This window comes from Coenobita brevimanus, chromosome 103 (assembly GCF_032717465.1).
Source record: "Coenobita brevimanus isolate Jiangsu-jjx chromosome 103, ASM3271746v2, whole genome shotgun sequence".
Classification (NCBI taxonomy): Eukaryota; Metazoa; Arthropoda; class Malacostraca; order Decapoda; family Coenobitidae; genus Coenobita; species Coenobita brevimanus.
Window position 1 is genome coordinate 3,712,065 of NC_137056.1, and position 24,971 is coordinate 3,737,035.

The 24,971-nt window shown below is 41.3% G+C and overlaps 1 protein-coding gene across 1 annotated transcript in view; it reads right to left on the reverse strand.

Moving 5' to 3' along the window:
- Positions 1-3,746: 3,746 nt before the first annotated feature.
- Positions 3,747-24,971, reverse strand: part of Brd7-9 (Bromodomain containing 7/9) — a 28,464-nt gene continuing 7,239 nt past the window's right edge. Inside the window, exons 6-15 of the mRNA XM_080284927.1 lie at positions 23,736-23,906; positions 22,050-22,159; positions 16,506-16,617; positions 15,497-15,680; positions 14,145-14,280; positions 10,097-10,261; positions 8,664-8,779; positions 5,837-5,995; positions 4,718-4,854; positions 3,747-4,371 (exon numbers count right to left, since the gene is read on the reverse strand). Of these exons, the coding sequence (XP_080141053.1) occupies positions 4,162-4,371; positions 4,718-4,854; positions 5,837-5,995; positions 8,664-8,779; positions 10,097-10,261; positions 14,145-14,280; positions 15,497-15,680; positions 16,506-16,617; positions 22,050-22,159; positions 23,736-23,906 (1,500 nt within the window). The 3' untranslated portion in view covers positions 3,747-4,161. The remainder of the gene's footprint in view (positions 4,372-4,717; positions 4,855-5,836; positions 5,996-8,663; positions 8,780-10,096; positions 10,262-14,144; positions 14,281-15,496; positions 15,681-16,505; positions 16,618-22,049; positions 22,160-23,735; positions 23,907-24,971) is intronic.

The window sequence follows — 24,971 nt, forward strand, 5'->3', positions numbered from 1 at the left end:
TCTGCTACCTGTCCACATTTAGTATTGTTCTTAGGGAAGCCATACTAGACACAGAGGAAGTCATGCTAAAGTCAAAGTCCGCACAAACAAGCGTTAAATCACTAATTCTTTCAAAAACTCAGAAGGACGTAACTTATTTTCAGTAACTACTCACAGCAGGAGCTCCATCTCTCACTGACACTGGTACTCCCAAATTCTTTACAGTAATTGCCTAACTTTTAAAAATTATGATGACCAGGACAAGACAATAGACAGTCCCATATTACCCCATCGAGGTATGCGGGCACTAATACTATGGTACCGTAGCTCAAACTTTATCAAAGCTGAAGAAAATTACCAAACATTAGCCAGAGCTTGAGGGTAGGGGATGCTTGGTTACAACTGTCCGAGGGGGATAATTTCATGGTAGCGGTAGGGGGACAAAAGCCTAGTACCTGACCCTGCACAGTACTCAAGAGGGAAAAAAAATGGGAGAAATGGAGTTCCCCCGAGCTAAGCCCTGTATTGGACTATACACTCCCGCTAGGGTTACAGGAGGGAGCTACCCCTCCCGGCACGGCAGCCCGGGCGAGGCTCGAACTTGCAATCCCCCGATCACAAGTCCAGCGAGCTACCACTGTGCTACCGCGCCCCCCTGTACTCAAGAGGGAGACTCATATCACATTTATACGGTCAAATTCCATACAATTATTTACATACACATATCTCTTCTACAAAGCCATAATCCCTTCATTGGCATGAGCTGGACTCATCGGCTTTGAATGGCTTAACTCGACTGCAAACCTGAAGCATTAGCTATGGGTTAGCAACAGTAATAGCATACATCATCACCATCATCCCAACATCTTTTTCCCACACAACAATGGGGTGAAGTAGGGTCCTGAGAGAAAGAAAAAACTAGAGAGGAAAAACTAATCAACAGCATGCATAATTAGTAGGTCATACTCTCATTCAAGCCCCTGGAGTCCTGACTCTTCATCAGAAATATCTTTCCATACACATGCTTCACAGCCATTAAAAACTTTACTAAGCTACTTGCTGGTGGCACACCAGCAGTGCTGGAGTTACATGTCATCCTGTATCACTGTTACCAGAATAGGGTATGATGAAAAAAAGGCTTACATATATTCATGCATGGCCAAGGTCTTCATTCACTTAAAAGCAAAACTGCAAAGCAAGTGATCTAAATATGGTGAAGAATAAATTAGAAAAAGCTTGCACCTGTAGATACTAAGAGTGAATTCATACAAAAGCAAAAAAATAATATCTGAAACATAAGAATACGACAGTTAATTCTGATATGCAGTACAGGTCATGGAGAGGAAACAACACAAAACTGCTTGAGGAGATTGTTTTAAATCTTTGAAATGAAACATGGCAAAAAGGTTAATGAAATTATTTCGGTCAACAGTAAGTAGAGAATTGGGCACTATTGTAGAGGAAAGATGGTTAATGTGGAGATGGAGAGAATATAAGAGCTTTCTGGATTAAAAGTCATGGAGCAGTTTCAGGCAAAAGAATGACGGATGGTAAAAGTAACAAAAAACATGCACAGCAAGTATTACAAAATTCAAGAATGGGTTACAGGAGTGATGTGGAATTATTACGAAATTCAAGAATGGGTTACAGGAGTGATGTGGAATTACTGAAGAGAAAAAGAAACAAGCACCAAGATGGTTTGCACATATTCACAGACTGCACATAGACATGGTGCCAAAGGAAGTCTATGAAAGTGAGGTTATGAGCAATGCTGGAAAAGATACACCATATGACATTCTACACTGCAGGATGGAAGGTGAGAGAAAAAATGGGGAAGAGTGACAAACAATGAGAAATGCAAGTGAGGACATGGCTTAGAGACAGTTTGGTATAACCATCCCGAGTTGTAGCCATTCCCTCAGGAGCAAGTAAGATGCTGGAGTATGAGGAGAAGACTGATGACCATGACCATAATGACAACAACAATGATGACGATGATAAAAATAAAGATGATGATGATGATAACCATGACCGTGATGATGACGATGATGATAATGACATGATTCAATGTCAGTAAGGATTACCAAAAATCAAGTTATTCAAAAATTTTATTATCAATAATACTTACTAATGAATTTATGTATACAGTGTGAATAAAAAATGACAACACATATATTTACCGCTCTTTGTCTAAAAACACATACTATGGAAAAACAATAGTGCTGTACATTAAACAAACACATACACAGACCACATTCATACATACATTTGTTGAAAATTCCTATCCCAAAAAATACCCCAGGAGACTGAGTTCTACACTTACATCGCTGAGCCTTGTCATCACCCATAAGATTAATCTTTGATTGTCATCCAACAAACAGCATCTTCAACACATTCCTTCGCCTTGCCTGCTATACCACCTCACGACAGTGAAATGCTGTTTATTACAGTATTTTGTTCTTGTTACCTCCACATAATATTAAAAGTTCAGGACACTTCTTGAATGGGAAGAGTTAGATATGGTCTTCATTAACTAGTTCACTATGAGACCCTTCCAAAGCAACATATAGCTGCAGGAAGGCAGCCCAAATTAACTAGCATAAATATTATAACGCCAGCCTGAAGATGTTCACAGAGTTATGATGTTACCTTACAATAAGGCACCAGGTTTCATGGCATCCAGACTGGCGAAATCACACTTTGGCGGCAGCCATCAAATAATCCAGTGGTAGCACATCCGCGACTAAAAAAATGTACTTTCCCGCCCTCCGGCATCACAACGTTCGGATTCTCACCAAGGAGACACCAGCAACAGCACTCAGGTTCTGCCTGTTTCCCACACATGTTCAGCATGTCCACAAATCGAGTGTTACTCTCGCGTCCTTGATTATTAACTGACAGGTATATGTCATCTTGTGCTTCAAGTGGAGCTGGAGGTGGACCAGGTGATAACGGCAATGATGTAAGAAGCCATGAACCTGGAACAGCGGGCGGTACAAGGAAGGCCAAGTGTGGCTTCCTCTATATTACTTACATATGAAAGAAATATTGCTATTACATACTGTATTTTAATGTATTCTATAAGGTTTTTACATTTTATTATTTTAATATTACTGCATGATTTAATGTGTTAACAGCAACATTTCAAGCAACTGTAGGATGTATAAAGTAGGAAATACATTAGGAGGATGAATTTCCCATAAGGTCAATGCCTTAAGCAGTGATAAGAAACAAGGAAGTGAGCATGGAGGTAAAAAAGTCACTGCATGACAGAGTTGTGATACCAACTCTAACTTATGGAAATGAAGCTTGGATGTTGTTGGATGGACACAAGTCAAGAGGGAAAGCAGTGGAAATGAGTTATTTGTGAAGAGCATGAGGAGTTACATGGAGAGACAGAATGACATATGAAGATGTGAAGGAGCATTGTGGTGTGAATGTAGATGTGATAGAAAGCGTTATCATAATAAATACAGTGAGGTGGTATGGCCATATGGAGAGGATGGAGGGCAAGAGACTAACAAGAAGAGTGTAACTGAGTGAGGTGGAGGGGGGTAGAGGGAGGGGGAGGCCAAGGATGAGATGAAGGGATGGAGTGGAGTGGTATATGAGAGAGGGCATGTGAGCTGGGAGCAGGGTGGTGAAATGGCAAGGGACTGGGTGACATGGTGGCAATTTGTCTGTGGCCATCCCTTACAGGATTAAGGCATCTGGCAATAGATATATAGTCAATGCCCCGCTTTGGAGGAAGCAACTTTGGCAGGACTTTTTATGGTCCCTATTAGGCGCAAAACCTGGTGCCTTACTGTACGTCAAGCTCTCTGCAACTTGTTAATTTTATGGCAAGGACGAACAATTAAAACCACTATCCTTTCTTCATAACCATCTGCCATTCTTCTGCTGAAAAATAAGCCATAACTTACACTGCTAATGCACTGAATTCTTCTGGGTTTCCATCTTCTAAAGCATGACTGAAGGACATTAACCAATCTCCTTTCTTCTCAACCATCTGCCATTCTTCCGCCGCAATAAAAACTATGGTTTAAAACTGCTAATGCTGTCAATTCCCCTGGATTTCCTTCTTCTTTACCATGAATGATGGACATAAACCACTCTCTTTCTTTGCAACAGCAACCATTCTTCTGCTGAAATAAAAGCCATGACCTAAAACAGCTACTGCCATCAATTCCCCAGGATTTCCTTCAGTTTTCTGTCAGTCATGTGCGATGGCGGGGATGCAACAGGTGGCGGTGATGAGGCGTCGGACTGGTTAAGAATGTGCCGTAGTTGTGACTCCAGATGGTCAGAGGAACCAGATGCCTCCGACGCACTAGGGCGACGAGGAGGGGCGTCAGCTGCCTCCTGGGATGATGATGTGCCCTCTATATCAACCTGAGGTATTAAAGGTTTAGGCTCAACTCCAATGTTAATTGGCTATCGAGAGAAAATATATGGGAAAAAAACTCAAAGTAAAAGAAACTTATACGGTAGATCTTGATAAGAACTTAAAAAAATACAGTTTCGCTGCATCATAAAACAGAGTGTGCTCAGTTGACGTTGAGTGCTGGAGTAGTTCTATGGGAGCACACAAGCCACCACCGCAGCAGCCACATTCTCCCCCTCTCCTCTTGCTCCGCTTCCACTACTGGCACCACTACTACCCAACCAGCGCCTACCTTCCTGCCTGGTGGTGGTGCTGGTGGTGACCAAACAAAGGTGAGAGTGGTGGTTATCATACCTCAATCTGGTCAGCGGGCTCGGAGGTGACGGGATGCATGGTGATACCCAGAGCACGACGCACTATGGACACAGGAGCAAGCGCCCCGGGAGGAGCTTGTTTGGCCACAGCTGTCAGCCCATCTGTCACCTTCTCCACTGCAAGGGAAAATCAGACCCAACATCATCATCATCATCCTAACCTTTTCTTCTATCTCAAGATAGGGTGATGGGGCACCAATAAACCAGGAGTGAGAAAATATGATAGAGGGATAACTACCAGTAGGATACCCAGTGAAATGGGTACCACAATCATTTACACATCACTCACACCAATATATCTATCCTTCCACATTTTACATATATTTCTAGAAGAAAACAAATAGGGCTTCAATTATTCTACCAAGAGAGGTCTCTTTAAGTTGAATGTAATTATCTGGCAGTAGCAAGAATAGAAAAAATAAAAACCGAAATGAAGGGGAGACTGCTTGGGAGAGGTCTTTCTTAAGCTGACTATAATAGAAGTGGTAATAAACAATAAAATAAGGAAGGTATCATCCTACTGATGAGGTTAGAAATTAAAACCTGCTAGACAATCCTTCTTCTTCTACAAGGATTTCTGCAATACAATCCATCAAGTAGTAGCAAATGTCCTTTAATTAATTCAATTCCTTAACCTATTCTTTCTAAAAACTAGGAACTGATGTTCTTATTTGAGGTCATAGTTCAGTTCCCTACTAGCAGGCCACTTCTTAAGGTTCTTCAAGAAGCTTAAACCCCAAGCCATTAGACACTAGTGACTTTCCAGCAGCAGATAATATTCATGGTTGGGGGCCAAAACCCTCAAGACAATAGTCAACCCCTCCAATATGAATAGTTCTCTCCTAAACCATACAAAATTACCTGGCTGTAGCAGACTATGACATCATATTGTACGACTTACTGAAGACTGATTCAAACCCCTTCAATATAGGAGGCACTGTACTTCCTAATATGAATGAATTAAAAACTGCCTGGCAGAAGCAAGAAAAAACTGCAAGGTTTCATTATATATAAATAATTAAACAGATGAATACCATTTCCTGGTGGTATCAAGAACAAAAATAATTTCATCACAATGGAACAACTAAATTTCACATACCCAGTTTGATTTCCTGGTTGCTGGGCTGCGGGACGTTGTTGAGGGCTGGTGGGAGTGGGCGTGAGAGGCGGTCCTTCTGCTCCTTGGCCAAGGTCTCTAGTAGTGAGGCATTCTCATCTAGCTGTGTGTTGATCTGGCTCTCACGCTTCTCCTGCTCCTCTGTATTTGAGTGGGGCCACCCTGTTAACATCTTCAAAATGCCAAATTCCATAGCTAACTCCTAATACTGTCAGATGCATTATTTAGCTTGGAAAGAGACCCAAAGTTGTGAACAGATTACTAAAAGCTTCTTCCATCCTGTGCAATTTGGAAAGCTTCAAGCAGCATGAATAAAATCATCAGAAGAGAAGGAGAATACAATGGTCACTCACAATTCACAAGGTAAGAGAACACAAACCCTCAGTGAATCACAGACAATTAACCCCTAAAGTACAACTACTGCAAATTGACTTAGGACCTTCTCCCACAAGGTATTTAAAAACACAGAAATCATAGTACAGGTATAACACAATGTCTGTTCATGAAATGCCATTCATTAATATGAAATCATGTCTCCCTTGTTTTTCAGGACCAGTTGGATGTTTTGGCAAGGAATCCTGCCAAGGCAGGGTGACGAACCTTGGCAGAATGCATTTGGAACACTTGAAATGTGCTTTCATTGGAAAACATAACTTTTCTCCACTCATCCGATGTCCAGTGTGCATACTTCTTGGCAAACTGAATGCGCAGCTTCTTCATGTGGTCAGTTAGAAGCGGTTTCTTGGCTGCGGTGCGGCTTGGCAAACCCAGCTCCTTCTGCAAGCGGTGTTGGATAGTTCGAATTGAGACATCTTGTAACAGCTGGGAATGCATTCTCTTCATTTCTGCTGCAGTCAGTCGAGGATTCTTGATTACTTCCCTCTTCAGATGCACATCTGTACAGTACCTCTGGAAGTCATCGTCTTCTTTCCACCACCATGCTTGTGCTCTGGTACAACATCAGGTGGCAGGCTGCACGCTGCAGCAAGAATCTTCATGACGGTCGACTTTGCGCGTCCAGTACGTTCACAAATCGTGTCGATCGGGACATTATCCTGTCTCTGTGCAATGATACGGACCCTCTCATCCCTTGAGCAGTACTGTACTTTCCAGGCATAACAACTCGACTCTAGGAAAGTAACAGGGCAAACAGTAATGCATATGAAAAAAGGAGGTGCAAGCTCAGAGTGACAGGAACATATACTCCCACTCTTGCTTCTGGGCAAGCACTGACGTGCTGAGTGTTTCACCACCTCTCGCCAACATGAGAGGAGTTGCCGGTTACTTCTTGCCCCAAAAATTCACTTGGAAGAGGTGGAAACACACAGCAAAGACAGACAACTCTCCCACAGCAATTCTGTGTGTAGGTCCTAAGTAAATTTGCGGTGGATGTACTATGACTGATGATCATCAATTGCAAGTTTGTCATGTAGAGTCCTACGACTGACAATCATAGAAGGTTTGTCAAAAAAAATGCCGGGCACAAAGTCAGCCCCCCTTGTAAGACCTAAATGGTTCCCACCCAAATGGGACTAGGGGATGAGGTGGTGGGAAGGAAGATCCCACTTCCTCACCAGGTCTGTGGGGGGGAACCCCCCCAACACTTCTCCATCTCCCTCTGGCTGATTAGATACAGCCTGCTCTGTCCCCTCCCACCCAAACTACTAACCAATACCACATCTACATCATATGGGGGGTGTCTCATGCCCACTCACCTCCCCCCCGAGCACCCTCCACTGCCCGTCTTTATATCAAATGATGCAGCAATTTCCCTACTATGATCTCTGTGTGTTCCTCCCTCCATAATACCACCACCACCACCTCCCCCATATTTGGGGGGGTGTCTCATCCCCCCCTCACCCCCGCAAGAGACCCCCAACCCCACCTCTACCTTCCTCCCTCTCTATCCTTTGTCTCAAATATGACATGGTAATTTCCCTGTCATGATGAGCCTGTCTGTCTACTCTCACCAAATTTTTTTTTGCCCCTCCCCTCCCCCCTTTTTTTTTTTAATGCTGACTCCTGCACCTAGTTTAATCAGTATAAACATATTTTACATTGATTTCCTTCATTCTGGTAAGGTTTTGTAGTGAAAATTAGGTTTTTGCCAAATTTTCTGAGCTTGGGAAAAATGTATTTGCTTTTTTTTTTTTTTTTAGCCTACACTCATGCTGACCCTTACACTTGGTTTCATCAGTAGAAACATATTTTACTTTGATATCACTGATTTTGGTAAGGTTCACCAAACAGTTAATGAGTTTTATGAAGGTTTAACAGTTAGCTCTCAGTGTAACATCTGGGCTGTAATAAAACAATGATAATTTGTTGTTCATGCTAGAAATAGTTTGTAGGAATTTATCGTAATATTTTGTTGTCTTTACTGTCCAAGATTAAACATCTTAGTAATTCTGAGGAAAGATATTAGCATGTTTGTCCTAAGCTGAAGTTCCCAAACCCTTTTCAACCCAGTTCCCAGCCAAGTGTGGTTAGACTGGAGGGTCAACTTGAATGGTAAGCACAAAGTTTCACACCTACCTCATGACTAAGAGTTACTGAATTTCATACAATCATAACTCAATATTCAAGATGAGGAAGTGGTTCACTTCCATCAAATGAAAACAAACTAACTACAATAAAGACTGATTTCACCTACCTATCTCAAAAAGATAATGTACAAATATAGCTGACAAGGGCTGGACAGATGCCACAATCCAAAGGTGAGGGTAAGAAGTATCAAAAAGCTATTGTACAAAATTAAATCATGCACAACAATTTTCAAATACAGCTATGCTATGAGTGGCCAACATACCAAAGTGGTTGACAAAGGATGTGTCAATGCCAAGTTCGGAGAGTGAGTGAAGAGAGGTGAAATCTATGGTGGGGCTTGGTTTCTGCTCAGCTCCGGTCCCCGTAGCTGCCCCGTCACTGTAACAATCCAGTTACAAATCATCATCATCATCATCATCACCCAGATTTCTTTTCCAACCTAAGGCTGGAGTGAGGTAGGATGCAGAGAGCAAGAAAAACCATACAGGATGAGAACTAGCAAAGGTCTGCCTAATTAAATGGTCAACACTCTCATTCACTCACCAATCAAGTACCAAGATTCCTGACCCCATCCCAGAGGCATATCATTCCACACCTCATATTACCTTTCAGCTAAAGACAATCCAACACCTACATCACAAGAAAAAAACATTGGTGCCAAACCCAGCTCTGTACAAAACTCTTCCAACCAGCTCAGTTCCCTGTCTGCTCCCTTGCCTCATCAACTGCCATACCTTACACACTCATGATCACTTATATATACAGTACTGTACAGTCAACTCTCATATATAATGGGTTTGCTAGGAATGGTTTTCTAATTCACAGTACTTTTCCAGCCAAACCAAGATCGCTTTGTATGCTGCGGTAACCAATCTGATCAATTTGATAGCCATGGTCACTGTCCCAAGTGACTCATTTCCGATGAGTTTTCCAGGTCGCAGCATCGTTGACGCTAGTCACGGATGGAAGCCAATCATTTTCAAGCATGACGAGCCAATTACAACGCTTCCCACCCACGCCTAGCAGCATGTGAGCGCACTAGTCCATCCTGGTGTCCCTGATACTGCTACACTAGCCTTGTGCTAAAATGCCGTAGTGTGCCTCGTCTCAGAACCCCTCCCCCTCCCCAGTCCACTTAAGTAATGTCATCAGTCGGTGTCAAGTAAAAACCTTACAATATTGTTCATTCCCATTAAATATATGCATTACTGTACATACTTGTTAGATGGGGTGTTAGTGTTCGATGGTGATTAGTCGAGTGTAAGTATGGTGGTAGGGGACAACTTTGCCGAGAGGTTAAACTCATGAGTAATCTTCCCTATAAGTTACTACATTATTTACAAACCGCAGAATTTCCAAAGACGAACATAGCCACAATTACCAGAGTTGACTGTACAGTATATATATTAAAAAATATATACATAAATAAACATTTTTTGTTACTTAATGTGTAAAACTGGTGATAGGAGTACAAACAAATGACAACAATAATTAGTAACCCCTCCCACCAGACAAATCCATGAGCTAATGATGTCTGTCACCTTCCAATGTCATCCCCATTATCTCACTGTGCATTCCACATTACTCTAACATTCTTTCTGTTCTTTTGTCTCGCACTGAAAGGTTTGTTCACTGGTCCTGGTTTTGTGTGGTGCAGGGGATACCAAATGCTGTATTTCTATAACATGTACTAACGTGGAAGGACACAGGAGGTTATTAATGCGGTCCTCCTCCTCATGCAGGCGTCGTCGGTCCTCAATGAGGGCGGTGGTGCGGGAGTGTTGCTGGTGAGTCAACAAGTTCAGCAGCTGGTCCACAAGGTGCATTGCCATGTCACAGTCCTGTGAGAAGTCACATATGCTGCAACAAAAACAAACACACCAGTTTTAAGTTTTACTTTTTCCAACATGATATCTATCTATCTATCTACCTACCCATTCCTTTACTCCCACATCAGGAGCATAATCACCATATAATTCTGTTCACTTAGTGAGTTGTAGATACTGCACAAAAGAGAAACATATAAGACACCATCCTTTCTACTTATTCAAAATGAAAAAATTTTTAAATTTCTTCCTCGACACTATCAAACAGTAATGCATATGAAAAATGAGGGAGGTGCAAGCTCGGAGTGACGGGAACTCCCACTCTTGCTTCTGCGCAAGCACTGATGTGCTGAGTCTTTCACCACCACCTCCCGCCAACACCAGAGGAGTTGACAGTTACATCTTGCCAAAAAAAATCACTTGGTAGGGGTAGAAACATAAAGCAAAGACAGACAACTCTCCCATAGCAATTCTGTGTGTAGGTCCTAAGTCAATTTGCAGTGAGTTAGCTCTCAATATATTCGGTTCTTACTTCACCTGAACCCCTGTCCTGTAACACTCTAGCCAGGTCTTCCTCTTTTCCTCCACTGCTCTCTTAACCTTTTCATCCCACCAAGCTGTACCTTTCTTCTTTGTTGTGACTTTTGCCGCACCACACACTGCTTCAGCATTTTTCACTAAGCAATCCCTATATGCATTCCACAGGATGTCCAGATCAATTTCATTCCAGTTCACTGATCCCAACTCCTCCCCTACTTTGGTCCTGTACTGTATTCATCTACATCTTTGATCCTCAGCTTCTCGACTTTCAGTCTTTCTCCCTGACTGCTCCTCTCTTAGCTGGTCCACCTCACTCCACAAAGCTTGATCTTGCGTACGACAATCATATGATCTGACAGACCTCCACATCATCCTCCCACAGCCCTCGTATCAGCAACCATTCCCAACATCGACCTCTCTACAAGCACGTAATCAATCAGGCTCCTTTCAACACGATCCTCATTCCCTCTATACCATGTATATTTATGTGTATCTTTGTGTTTGAAATACGAATTACAAATGCACAACCTCCTTTCCTGACACATCTCCTTCAGTTGCTTATATTTATGTGCATCTTTGAGTTTGAAATATGAGTTACAAATGCACAACCTTCTTTCCTGACACATCTCCTTCAGTCACTTCCCACTATCATTTTCTCGTGGTACTCCATTACAACACATTATGTCATCCTCAGGACCAGTGCCTACTCTTCCATTCATATCCCCCATTACGATTACTTTATAGCTCCTGGGCATTTCTCCCACTGCTTCATCCAGCTCATCTCAAAACTTGTCTTTCTCTCTCACTCCTGTCCTCACACAGTGCATATGCTACAATCACTGCCACTTTCACCCTTTCAAACTTGAACCTGACATACATTCATCTCGAACTAACACATTTGTAATCTCTCATTCCACTCTGCCACACCTCATTCATCAACAAAACAACTCCTGCCTTGCATCTTCCTCACCCATTCATGCCTGATTTAACACATTTCACACCCTCCCACTCCACTTCACACCCTTTCATCTTTGTTTCACACAATGCCATCACAGCATATCTTACACTCTTAAATACATATATCTATATATACAGGGATAGCCTGATTATCCAGGCCATATGGTGTGAAGGGGTGCCCGAACAGTTTGAAATTACCATTAATCTGGCAGAAACAAAACACACGTACTGTTAGACTGATTTACTTACTGGTAAATGTACACTTTAAGCAGCAGAACGACCTTACCAATTCAATTTATATTCCTCCAGCTTGTTTCTGTATTTTTCTGACTAGTATTTTCAGTCTGGTAAATTACTTATTCTTGCTGAAAAATTTCCTCCCTGTTAATATCGTCAAGTTCCTTAAATTGTAAAAAACAACTGTCTAGTGCAATGGAAGAAACTCACGTACTCAAAGGTGGATTTCGTTTCCTAATTTCCCAACTGGAGGTTAGGTTAGGTTAATCTATTAGGTACAGTTAAGCTAGGTTAGGCCAGGTTTAGTTAACCCGTTAACTGCTCTATACTGTACAGCCTGGGCTGTTCCGAGTGGGACTGCTCAATACAGCCCTGGCTGCGCAGGTGAATTTTGAATATAGTGCCATGGTGACCAAGACCGACCCATGCAAGCATGTTTGAGCCTTCAAAACCGAAACCGAAAAAGAAAACGAAAACCATACATTCCAATAGGGAATCAGACAATTCGATGTTCATCCATGGCTTTACCAAGGTAAATACTGAGCAAATATTTCGTTACTAAATACTTTGGCATGTGTTCTCTCAATTCCTAAGACAAAATTTGGCTTTTGGGAAATTTCATTTTTACCCCTATGTCTGCACACCACGGACACCTCCAAAAAACAGCCATGTGCAGTTAACAGGTTAAAGACTTAGGTTACAGCAGTCCCTTCTGCCATTATGTTAACGAATCAAACAATAGTTTTCACAGCAGAACGGCTGAAAACAACAGGGAAACAGACTTAACATGAAACGTTGATTTACGAGCCCTGATATAATCAGAAATATATAACAAACTATCAGGAAGAACTGATTTGGTAAAGTGCTTTTACTGCTTAAAGTAAAGCGTATGTTTAGCCTCCTCAATGGTTGTGAGTTCAGAAATTTGCGTGCTCCCGTGGCCAGCCCCGGGACAGTTTTTTCAAAGTTCTAAAATCAATTTGTTTTTCTTACAGATGTGAAAAGACTCACCTGGCCCATCTAGCTTTTTTTTCCCCTAAACCCATCCTGTGATCTGCTATGTTTCGTAAAAGAATTAATAAAATGAGGGCACATGTTACATTAGCACGCAAACATATCGGCAAAAGGATGAAGCGACCACCTAACTGCTTGGGATGGTAGAGTAGGGTTGTGTTACTGTGTAAACACATCAGTGACCTTCATTCCCTTCCCATACCAGTAACTGTTCACAGCTTTTTATAGCTCACCCTAACTCAACGTCACTGACATCGGTACAGTAAAGCATTGTTCAAGGCTGGCAGCTATGAAGGGGTTAATGGAATACATTATTGTTTGTAGCAATACTCTCTCTTTCACACATCCACATAAGAATGAACAATAAATGTACACTTAACTTTAAGAAGCAGAAATAACTATGCTCAGTCGGTCCGAAATGTGTTGGGAAGCGTGATATCAAACGAAGAATGTGGAACTGAATGCTAACTTCAGAGAACAGGTAGGATGAAAGTAAATTTTTTCTGATTAGCAAACATTCTTGTTCCATTTTGTCCCCTAAAATTGTGAAACCCATAAATTTTCGTCTAAGCATACAGCCTAAAGACCTTATCAATTCAACTCATATTCCTCTAGTTTTTTTTCTGTATTTTTCTTAATATTTTGAGGGTGGTAAATTACTTTCTCTTGCTGAAAGATTTCCTCCCTTATCATCATCACATTCCTTAAGCCGTACCTACGATTGTTTCCGGCTTAATGGATGAAACTTACTCAACGTACTCAAAGGTGAATTTCATTTCCCAATTTTCCAAGTGAAGCCCAGGTTAGGTTAGGTTAGGTTGGGTCATCAGTCACCTCATCAAACTCCACCCCACCACCCCTGTGATCATGTTGTTAGCAGGAGGTGTGGGTGGAGGGTAGACTCATGCTTATTTACCCTTGGCTCCCTCGCTAGGAACCAGATGCATGCTTTTTAAACTGGAGCTATCGTACGGATAATTTTAAGTATTACCGTACCACTGAACCATTCAGTCACAGCCAGGATATACCAAAATCTGGATAATCTGAAGCAGGATAATTGAACTTTAACTGTACTATATAAAAGCAAGAACTCATCAACTTTCACATCTTGTTCCTTTTTCCCCTCAAGAACCTCACACTACGTTCTCCTTCATCTCCGCCTCACTCACCTCTTGGCATACTGAACAGCCGTTTCATTGCCATAAGTTGCATACACCATCTCACTCTCCTCCTTGGTCAGGTTGGCAAATGTTGAGTCATACGAAGGGCAGAAGGATGAGTATGATCCATAGTACAGTGGTTTGACTGGAAAAACGACATGAGAGTACAACATTACTAAGTTCCATTAATTCAACATTATCATCATTCCAACCTTTTTTTTCCCACCTGAGAATGGAATGAAGTAATGTCCAGAAAGCAAGGAAAGAGAAAAACATGAAAAAGAGCATGACAGTCAACATCAAGTCCAATTAACTGGGCCATACATTATTAATCAACATTCAAGCTCCCCAAAATAATAAATTATGTCATAAAACCATTATCATAATCCCTCCACTCCAGTAACATTTTTTCATGTTATATTTGTAACATTCACATGATTTCATTCACTTCAAGACAGACTTTTCAAACTGGAGAGGTAATATATAGACTTCATAATCCCATTCAGTATATATTTTCTAAGCTGACTGAAACAGTGTGTAAGCAGCAAGAGAAAAGTGAAAAAAAATGCATCATCATAGTCAACAAAATAATCAGGTTGGAAAAAAAAAAAAAAAATGCATCATTATAGTGAAGATGTTAATTCTACTCGTATGTTCAATAAGAAGCGGTGCCAAGGCACAGCAAACCCGTCCCCAGCAGTCATTTTAGTGCTGATGTATAATTATAACAGGATATCTAGGCAAAGATCGACACATATCAAACTTCGACTACATCAGGTGAAAATTTATGATTTTATGCCCATTTGAAATTTTAGGGCCAACCCACCTGGCACTGACCCTCCCACTGCTATCTAGGGGGTGACCCCCCTGATGTAATGAGACATGTTATAGGATGCAGATTTGAAAGATGCTCCTTTAGGTTTTGGTTGCATGTCAATATGATGAATTTGAAGAGTTATGGCAAAAAAACTGTTTTTACCCATCCCCATTTTTGTACATTTCTTGGCCCTACAGCCTAAGCCTGGGCCCAATTTGGACCAAAATTTATTCAGGTGATCAGAAGGTCATAGCCCATCATCCCTGTAATTTTAGTCAAAATCACACCGGTAGTTTTTGTGTTAAGTTGTTAACAGAGAGACAGACAGACAGACAAACAGACAAACCGAGTGAAAACAATACCCGTCCTCAAACCCCTTCAGGGTGGGAACGGGTAATAAAGCCGTCCATAGGCCCTGTCACTGAACTAAAGGGATTGATGTTTCCACAACATGTGCTGGATTCTGTCATGCTCCTCTCATCACCCTGGGCACAAGAGATATTTTCTAAGCCGAACCAAAAAACAAAAGTAGAAACAAACTCACTGGGTTTTGCCATGCTGCCCTTGTCATTACGGTAGTTGTGCAATGTGGCTGTGCCCTGTGTCAACTTGCCAGTCAGCAGACCCAGACTCACTGGCTTCTCTTTCAGGTTGGGGTCATTTCCCTCACATCCTGTCAGAAAACTTAGGCTGGTGGTTCCATCCCCTCGCTGACGCAGAAACCCAAGCTGGGGTAATAATAAATAATCAGACTGGCTATCATCAACCCTGGAAGGTACAGTACTACCAAGAGTGAAATGTGGCTACATGCTTGGTAACTAATACACAGTACAAAGACTTAACTCTCATTTTTTTTAGCATTCCTAGAATATTTAATCTTATCCCTTGCCAGTGTTTATAAATACTGAACAGTAATATATAAAACTCTATAAAATATTCCATATCTGTCCACACATGACTCAACGACAAACATATTTCACATATTATATTAAGGAGAGAGTAAACTGAATCTCTTTTACTCTGCAGTACAAGTTGTTCTGTTAAGCAATTAAAACTGAGAACATACCATAGCAATAAGGACTATACCCAGACAACAAATAATGAAAAGTATCTGCTCCATGAAAGCTGTAACTTGGAGACCACCAAGAATCTTGGGTGTTATATACAGTAGCTACAACACTGGAAATTTTACTGTCATGTTTACTTACCTGGTATCAGTTCAAGACTTCTAAAAAAAAAAATAAATAAATAAATAATAATAATAATAGTACCCTAGATGCTTGCAGCGAGCTAGCCCACTCCTATAACTTACAACCCCTACTTTCACCATCAAAACCTGTGTAATATAAAACCTTCACTGACTGGTTCCAACCTCACACTTGAGGCAGCTGGCATACTCATTCAGACATGAGTCAATACAATACTAGACATTTGCAACTTTCTTGATACTGCCATCAGAAGACTTAGAATTAGGGCAATATATACTGACTACAAAAAGTCTGGTTTAGCAAGCCTAATAAAGCCTAAAATAATACTACGTTCTAAGCACTTACAGTGAATGCAGGTTTCTTGTGTGTCAGCTTTTCCGAGGCTTGGTTGGCCGCACTCTGCACCTGCTCTAGGATCTCCTCTGAGCTCATATCATCCTGCACTGCCTCAAATTTGCTGCAAGTCATCCAGAACATTAGAAGGGGGATACTGTGTGATATGATGGCAGGCAGGGCAGCTTAAGAGAACGGGATACACTTGACTAGAGAAGGGACTGGATTATACGATAACTGCACAGGGTAGGTCAGAACAGGCTAGTTGTGGCAAAGTGGTAACATTATTTATGAGCAGTACACAAAAGCAGAATATGGGTCATAGTAACACACAGCAAAGAAAGTTGCTGTAATGTAACATGACATGATGAAGAGCTTTATCTATGAATAATTAAGACAGAAAACCCAGAAATGATGAAAGCAACATAAATTCTATGGCATCTCATCACTACCAAATAATATAGCTGAAAACAACCCAGTCAAGAATGTTCGTCCGTTTCATTTAATTTATAAAGGCTCCAACATGCTTGCATGCATCGACCTTGGTCACCTAAAGGCTCCAACATGCTTGCATGTGTCAGCCTTGGTCACCTAAAGGCAGCTCTCCATGTTGTGCGATCACTGGCAGCCTCCCCATGCAGTCCCTGATCCCTGAGGTCACACTCTGTGACCTCATCCCAGGTCTTTTTCGGCATGCGTCTCGCAACCCTACCCCCAACGTTCATACTCCTTACTTTCTGCACCCAACTGTCATCCCTCATCCTCTCCACATGCCCAAACCATCTAAATCCACTTCTCCTCAATGCTGTTACATTAGAATAAACTGTCAGTTCTAGCTGCAGTACTGGAAAAATTAAAAAAATAATAATACAGTAATAATAATAAAGTATTAATTTAAAACTGAAGGCACACTGTAGTCATTTTGTAATAATTCCTTGGTTCTGTATTTGATTATGCTGTTATTGAAATAATAATGAACATCTATGTAAATGTAGATGCAGGTTCCAGTCACCTTGGAACAGACCCCAATCACCTTGTAGCAAGTTCTGATCGCATAATGAATAAATTTAAAATACATCGGCAGTCCTGATTTTTACGCTTGAGTAACCAGATAGGTATATGTGAAGCTACGTTATGTGGTGACATTTTGGGGGGCCTATCTAATGAAGCCAGACTTTTGAGGGCTTGAATGATGAGTGAATAGAAGATTGGCCCATTGAATTGGGCAAAAGTTTGGCTGTCTGGACGTTGTTAATCCTCACCCTGCTCTAGGGTGGGAAAGGAGGTCCGGACGACAGCGACGAAGACAACGATGATGATGGTGATGATGAGTAACCCAGAAAAAAATAAGGATATCACTCAGTCTATGAGGGCCTGATAATCTGCAAATTCAGCAGAGTACAGTATGTCAAACTTTCTCTCCGGGGGTAAAAAAAAAAAAAAAAAAAAAAAAAAAAAAAAGGAAATCCTCATTTGGTTATCCTTTCCTATGAAAGTCACAGAAAAGATGAAAAGGAATAACAATTTAGGCTGATTAAGAGAGTATGTTATTTAGAAATTTCTTATTCTAGAAGGCCATCTCATGATAAGTTAAAAAAAAAAAAGTGTACTATATCAAGGAGTGCAGCAGCACTCCATAATTAGGAATGGCACAGGTTCAAAATGAAGTCCTGTACTATAGGGTATAATAGCCACTGCACAAAAACGGTCGCAAAGCCCAGTTCCAAGCTTATGAACTAAAAGACCTTCGGTATTCAAGTGCATAACTACTCACAAAGTCTTGCCAACCTTCTTTGAAGTCGCAAAATCGAACCGCAAAAATATAAATTTTGCTCTTCTTTAGTTTCTTTTTCATCAACCGTAACTCCAAAGTAAAAAGGTGTACACAAGTGTGCTATATTCCAAAATGCTGCTTGTCAAATGCAGATGTTTCTTTTCATGTTTAGAAAAGCAATCAGGCTACAGTTCTTGAGTTAAGGCCTGAAAACCGCATCGCGTTCACCCATAAAGACGTCATTTTGCACAACATTGGTTAGCTACAGCTCACCTACAGTTAAAGGATGTACCAAAATACTTATTTTCACCCTCATTTTAATCTTTCAGTAGGCTATGCACGTAACAATCCAAATCTATCAATTACTTTATGCATAATTATATTTCCACAAAAATATTGTAAACGAGAAAACAAACATTTTCTTCTAAAATGATTGTAAAGAAGTAGGAAAGGCAAAAGTGTATGGATAAGAGATGAAAAAAGTACAGAAACATGAAAGCGTTCAGGATGGGAGGACTTTTGGAGACTTATACCCATTATTACATTCCACACTTTAGCCAAAAACTTGTGGTTCGTGGAATGTAGTAATGGGTATATGTCTCTAACTCTCCTCCCATCCTGAATGCCCTCTTGTTTCTGTGCTTTTTTCATCTCTTTTCCATGCACTTTTGCCATCCCTACTTCTTTGCAATCATTTCAGAAGAAAATTTTTGTTTTCTGGTACAAATGATAAACAGGTTCATATATATATATTGAGATATGGTATTGCAATAGGCTACAAAGTGATACAGCAAACTTAACAATCCTTGCAATACAAAGGCATCTTTACTTTTACTACTGCCAGGCAATTTTACTCAAGCTATGGAATGACCCCACTTACAAAGAAGGATTTTGGAAGAAAAAAAAAAAAAAAAAAAAAAAAAAAATCCAGTCACCCACTCAGCATAATGGCAACTTTTAAATTTCACTCAACATCAGGGGTAGGGTTGTGGGACACAGACCAAAAAAGACCTGGGACAAAGTCACAGAGTGCGACCTCAGGGGTAAGGAACTGAACCAGGAGGATGCCAGAGATCAAGCAGCGTGGAGAGCCACCATTACGTGACCAAAGCCAACACATGCAGGCATGACGAAGGCTTCAAAAACATCATCGTCATCATCATCATCATCATCCAGACCTTTCCCATCTAAGGGCAGGGGGTGGAGTAGCAACATCCAGACAACCTAAGCTTGCCCAATTCAATGGGCCACGCTTCCAATCACTCATCATTCAAACCCTTGAAATCCTGGCTCCAGCAGATGGGCCAAAAAAATTTCACCATGTTCTGTACCTTCACATATAACTATCTGATAGAAACAATCCAAATGCTGTCATGTAAAAAAAGGGTGCCAAATCCCTGATTATGTGCTTCTCCATACAAAATTCAGCTAGCCAGGTTGGTCTCTTGTCAGTACCGTAGCCTCACCAACTTCCATACCTCTCTTCCACACACACTCATCCACCATATCCCTCCACCATCTTCTTGGCCTACCTCACCTCCTCCCTCCTTCAAATTCACTTAGGTATACCTTTTTCACCGCTCTATTGTTATCCATTCTCTCCACATGACCAAACCATCTCAGTACACACTCTTTGATTCTGGTGCCCACAGACTTCCTAACTCGGCATCTTTCATGAATCACATTATTCCTTATCCCATCCACTCTCTGTAATCCACATATATTCCTCAGCAGTCCCATCTCCACTGCTCTTACTCTTGACTTTTCATTTTCATGCCACACCACTATCCCATATCTGTATGTTAAAGTTGGCATTAACACCAAAACTCTGCACTAGTCTACCAAGCTCTTGTCTGGTATCTGCAAGTGGCACTGCATCATCAGCATACAACAAATTTGAGATATTCCATCCATAACCATTCAATACCAACACCATCCCTCTCTCCATTACTCGTGTTTTTACTTCTCTCAACACCCCATCCATATATATATATATAGTAAGCCAAGAAACCATTTACAACGCTGGGTGGTAACCATATAACCAAACCATACGCGCTCCCTACGTGTCAAGTGGGTTGGTGGAGGGTTAGTGCCCCTCCCTGTAAAACAAATAACTCAGAGTCAAGTGGCCACCCCGTACGGGATTAAGGCATCTGGCAGTAGATAGATAGACAGATATTGAAGAACCATGGGGACATCATACAACCTTGTCACATGCCCACACTGATCGTGAACCAATCACTTAGATACCCATTTACCCTTACACATCCCTCACTACCATCATAAAAACTCTTGACGGCACCTAGCAGCTTACCATCTACACTATACATGAGCAAAACCTCCCACAATCCTTCTCTGTCTACTTTGTCATATGCTATTTTCCATACCCATAAATGCCATAAACACCTTATAGCCCTTCTCACATACTTTCTCCACTATCTGTCTTACTGCAAAAATATATGATCCACAAATTCTCTGCCACTCCTAAAGCCACCCTGTTCGTCACTCACTAGGATTTCTGATATCTCTCTTACTTTCTCTATAAAAATTCTTCCATATATCTTCCCTACCACACTCAAAAAATTTATGCCACAATAATTCTTGCACTCACTTCGCTCATCTTTATTTATGTACAGTGGGGCACCAATTTTCGCGCCTAATTGGGTCCAAAAATAATGCGCGAAAGTGGAATTAGCGAAAGTTGGGGCACTGTCTTTATGGCAAAAAGGCTAATTGGTTCCCGGTTATCCTAAAGTAACATCAGATTTTCATTTTCACTTGCAATACAGTACATCAATCACTATTGTACATTGCATTGTGAGATACAAACAATAAAAACTGTACAGTACACATTATATGAGGAGAAACATACCACAGAGACCAGGTTGAGGTGTTTAATGGATGTTGGGGATAAGTATCCGAGGCGCGTGGCGGGCTTATTTAGCCACGCCAGACGTATTGGCGCCACCTCTTGCTGCCTCGCTACCACTCTCTCTCTCTGCCTCTTTTTATCACCACCACTGCCTCCCGGCCCTCCCCCCACACCACCAGGCTCTCCCCCCACACCACCAGGCCCTTTCCCCACACTACCAGGTATAGTAGAGGCCATTGAACCATGAGAATCCAACACAATGGAGCTAGCACGCTCGTACACAATGGCGGGAATGGGTGGACAGAGTGTTGACATGACGTCATTCAAGATGGCGGTGGGTTGCGGGCGGGCGGTGCAGGAAATTCAAAGTTCAAAATATTGTCCCAAACCCAAAATTTGTGCGCGAAAATCGATTTTTTTCAAGCGAAAGTGGAAGTTAGGGAATATTTGGTGCATGCCACGAAAGTGGATTCCGCGAATCCTGCTGTAACGAAAGTTGGTGCACTACTGTATAGGGGTACAATCAATGCCTTTTTCCACTCTACTGGCACAGTTTCATTCAACCATGCCTTCTTACATATCTCCAACAAGCACTTCATTCCACTCTCTCCACTACTCTTAATCATCTCTGCATACACCTCATCAACCCCAGCTATCTTCCCATTTTTCAGCCAGTTCACAGTGTTCTTCACCTGTGCGAGTGTCAAGTTTCCTGGCACTGCATTCCTTCTTTGTACACCCCCAAAACCAATCATGTTAACAGTCATTTTGCTCTCTCTGTTCCCATTCATCAGAATTTCAAAATATTCTTTCCATCTGGTCCTTATTAAAACTATCACATATTTCCATTCAGCTAAAGAAAAGACCTCTAGTACTGCAGTGGATAAGATGAAGGGAAGGAGTGACTGACCTGTGAGGCTCTTTACTATCAGTGTCTTCATCCATGGACTCCAGGGGCTCAGTTTCCAATGTGTCGTCTCCCTCTCCACCACCAAAGGATGGCGTCTGATCAAACCCAAGCTGCAAAGACACAGAAATTCTACTACACTACAAAACAGTTAATTATCATCTTCCTAAGTCTACTTCTCACAATTGCTGAGGTGGGCAAGATCCAGATATATGAATGGATAAGACAACTGCCACCAGCTACTTTGTCTTTACATAAATCCCCAATTATTTCAGTTATTCTTCTTCCTCTTCTCTCTCACATCAATTTCATGTTCTACACCCATCTTTCACATCATACAGTATCTCATCTTCCTTATCTTGAACTTTCCATGACTCTTACTGGCACTCTATCTGTTGCTATTGTGGTCCCAGGCTCATTTGGATATGAGCCTGGTGCACTTCAAGTTGAGTACCCCTCTTCCTACAGTCCATTATTTTCCTTTTGAGGGATAGGGAAGGAGTGGGCTGATATTCGCTTATTTTCCCATTGATGGATAGGGAAGGAGTGGGCTGATGTTCGCTTATTTCCCTTCTGAGGGATAGGGAAGGAGCTGGGGGATGTTCCATTATTTTCCTTTTGAGGGATAGGGAAGGAGTTGGGGGATGTTTCTATAACTGGGCAGCAAAACTACTTGGCTATGTCACTGCTACCACGTGAAAGTGTCCCTCTCCAGCACGACCAACCTACTTAACCACATTCTTTTAACATGTTAACACCGCCTTACTGTATCTCTGTTCTCTTTATCCATTCAGCAATTCCACTTCTTACTCCAATAGCTCTACAATCACTGCAAATGTCTCCATTTTTTTTTATTTACACCAACTATCTCATGTATGTTTACAGCTATTCTAAAAATAAAAATCTTTCCTGCAGCTTGAAATATCAGTTCTTTATCATTAATTATCCAGGTTTCACATCCAAAGCACCTGGTGGTCTAGTAGTTAGAACATCCCAATCAGAGTCATGGTCTAACATAAGCTTGATCTCCAAGAGGTTTTGCAATCACATACTGCCATGAGAGGAAGTAGGCTCGTCATCTACCCTTAAATATTGGATGTGCTGTTACCATTACCATTACCATTTCACTTGTATGTGACAGTGCTGGAGTCCATAAATTTTTCCACACATGTAACTGCGTATGCGAAATGCATTTAAAAAGAAAAACACAAACGGAATATGTGCTGGTTATACTTCACAAGTGAAACCCAGATTCAAAAAGCTTGAATGATGGGTGAACAACTGTGTGGTTATTTCAATGGGTATGTTGTTCATTCTTTTCACACTTTTGTACAGTACTTTTTCCTTCCTTACTTCTGGATCCTACCTCATCCCATCTTCAGATGAGATGACGATGTGACTATAGGTTGTGAATTGAGAGTAACTACCTTTAATACTCTTCAGATAAAAGTTGAGCTTGCAACTGCATTGGAGATGCCACCTTCTGCTACACAGCCAATTCACTATCAAATCCCATAAACTGATAATTCTGTAAAAAAAAACTTCAGCTGCACGTGACGACTAAAAAGTAGTTTTAATATGCTGACAAAAGACAGGAGATAATAAAATGCAATGTATGCAATACATACAAACATACATACACACATATTACCAAGGCAGACACTTAAACACAGTCCTATCACTGCAAACCTGTTCACGTGTGAGCTGAGACATGAGTGGCAGTTCTCTCTTCAGTGGGATGAGTTTGTCAGGCAACATAGCCTTTTGGCCCAGCTGCAAGAGGCGCTTGGCTGCCTTGTAGTACACTGTGTCTTGCTGGTTGTACTTCATGCAGTTCTTGCACATCAGCTCAAAGTCTCCCTGCAACAAAGTAACATATTACAGGAACATCAATCTAAATTTTCCACATTTCACAGAAAGCAAGGAGATCCAGAGTACAGGAGTCTGATCTCACTGAACACACTAATCAAGAGGGAAAATGAAATAAACCCCAGGTGCACCATCCCTCCTTTCCATCTGTGCCACAGGAGGTGCAGTCCAAGGTTGTTTACAACACAAGTGTTGGGTAGCAGGGATGTCATATCTGTATCTAATACAAAGATTAAAATATTCCAATTCCCAACTGCTGCTTACTGTATTTTCCTTTTGTTCAATACCCACAGAATGTAAAAGTACTATTCTTTTCCCCCTATCCTCAGAGATAAAATTTTAAAACATGCAATGAAATACTGTACAAGAAAATAATACATAATAATAATAATATTAATATCAGATAGAGGCAGCATTCTGGGGTCTTGAATTATGAGTAAATGGAAGTGAGGCCCATTCAACTGGGCAAACCTGGGCTGTCTAGACATTGCTACTCCTCACTCTGCCCTAAGGTGGAAAAGGAGGTCCAGATGATGATGATGATGATGATACTGTAATAATAATAATATTAAAAATTATAATAATAATAATCTATCCATCCATCCATCATCCAATCCTATGTTGCCCCGTGAGAAGCGTAGGAACCCGGGCATACACAAGTTGGTCCTGACATTTAAGATGAGAATGACCAGCCTCACTCATCCCGAAGTGGCATTATGTGGGCAATAAACCCCACCCGACCCTTGAATATACACCTACACAGGCTCAGTCCAATTGGAGTGCCTTAATAACTCACTGAACCACCAAGCACCATAATTTGGTTATATGGTTACCACCCAATGCAGTAAATGGTTTCCTGGCATACAGGAAACCATTTGGCTTGTCACTCAGTGTAGAGTCACCCACAGGCTGAAGGAAGTGGAAACAACAAAGGAAAGAAAGACAGAAGAGGGAGTGTAAAGTCACCCATTGGCAGAAGGACAAGGAAAGAATGAAGGAAAGAAAGACAGAAGAGAATGGAAGGAAAGATGGATGGAGAGGAAAGGGCAGACACCC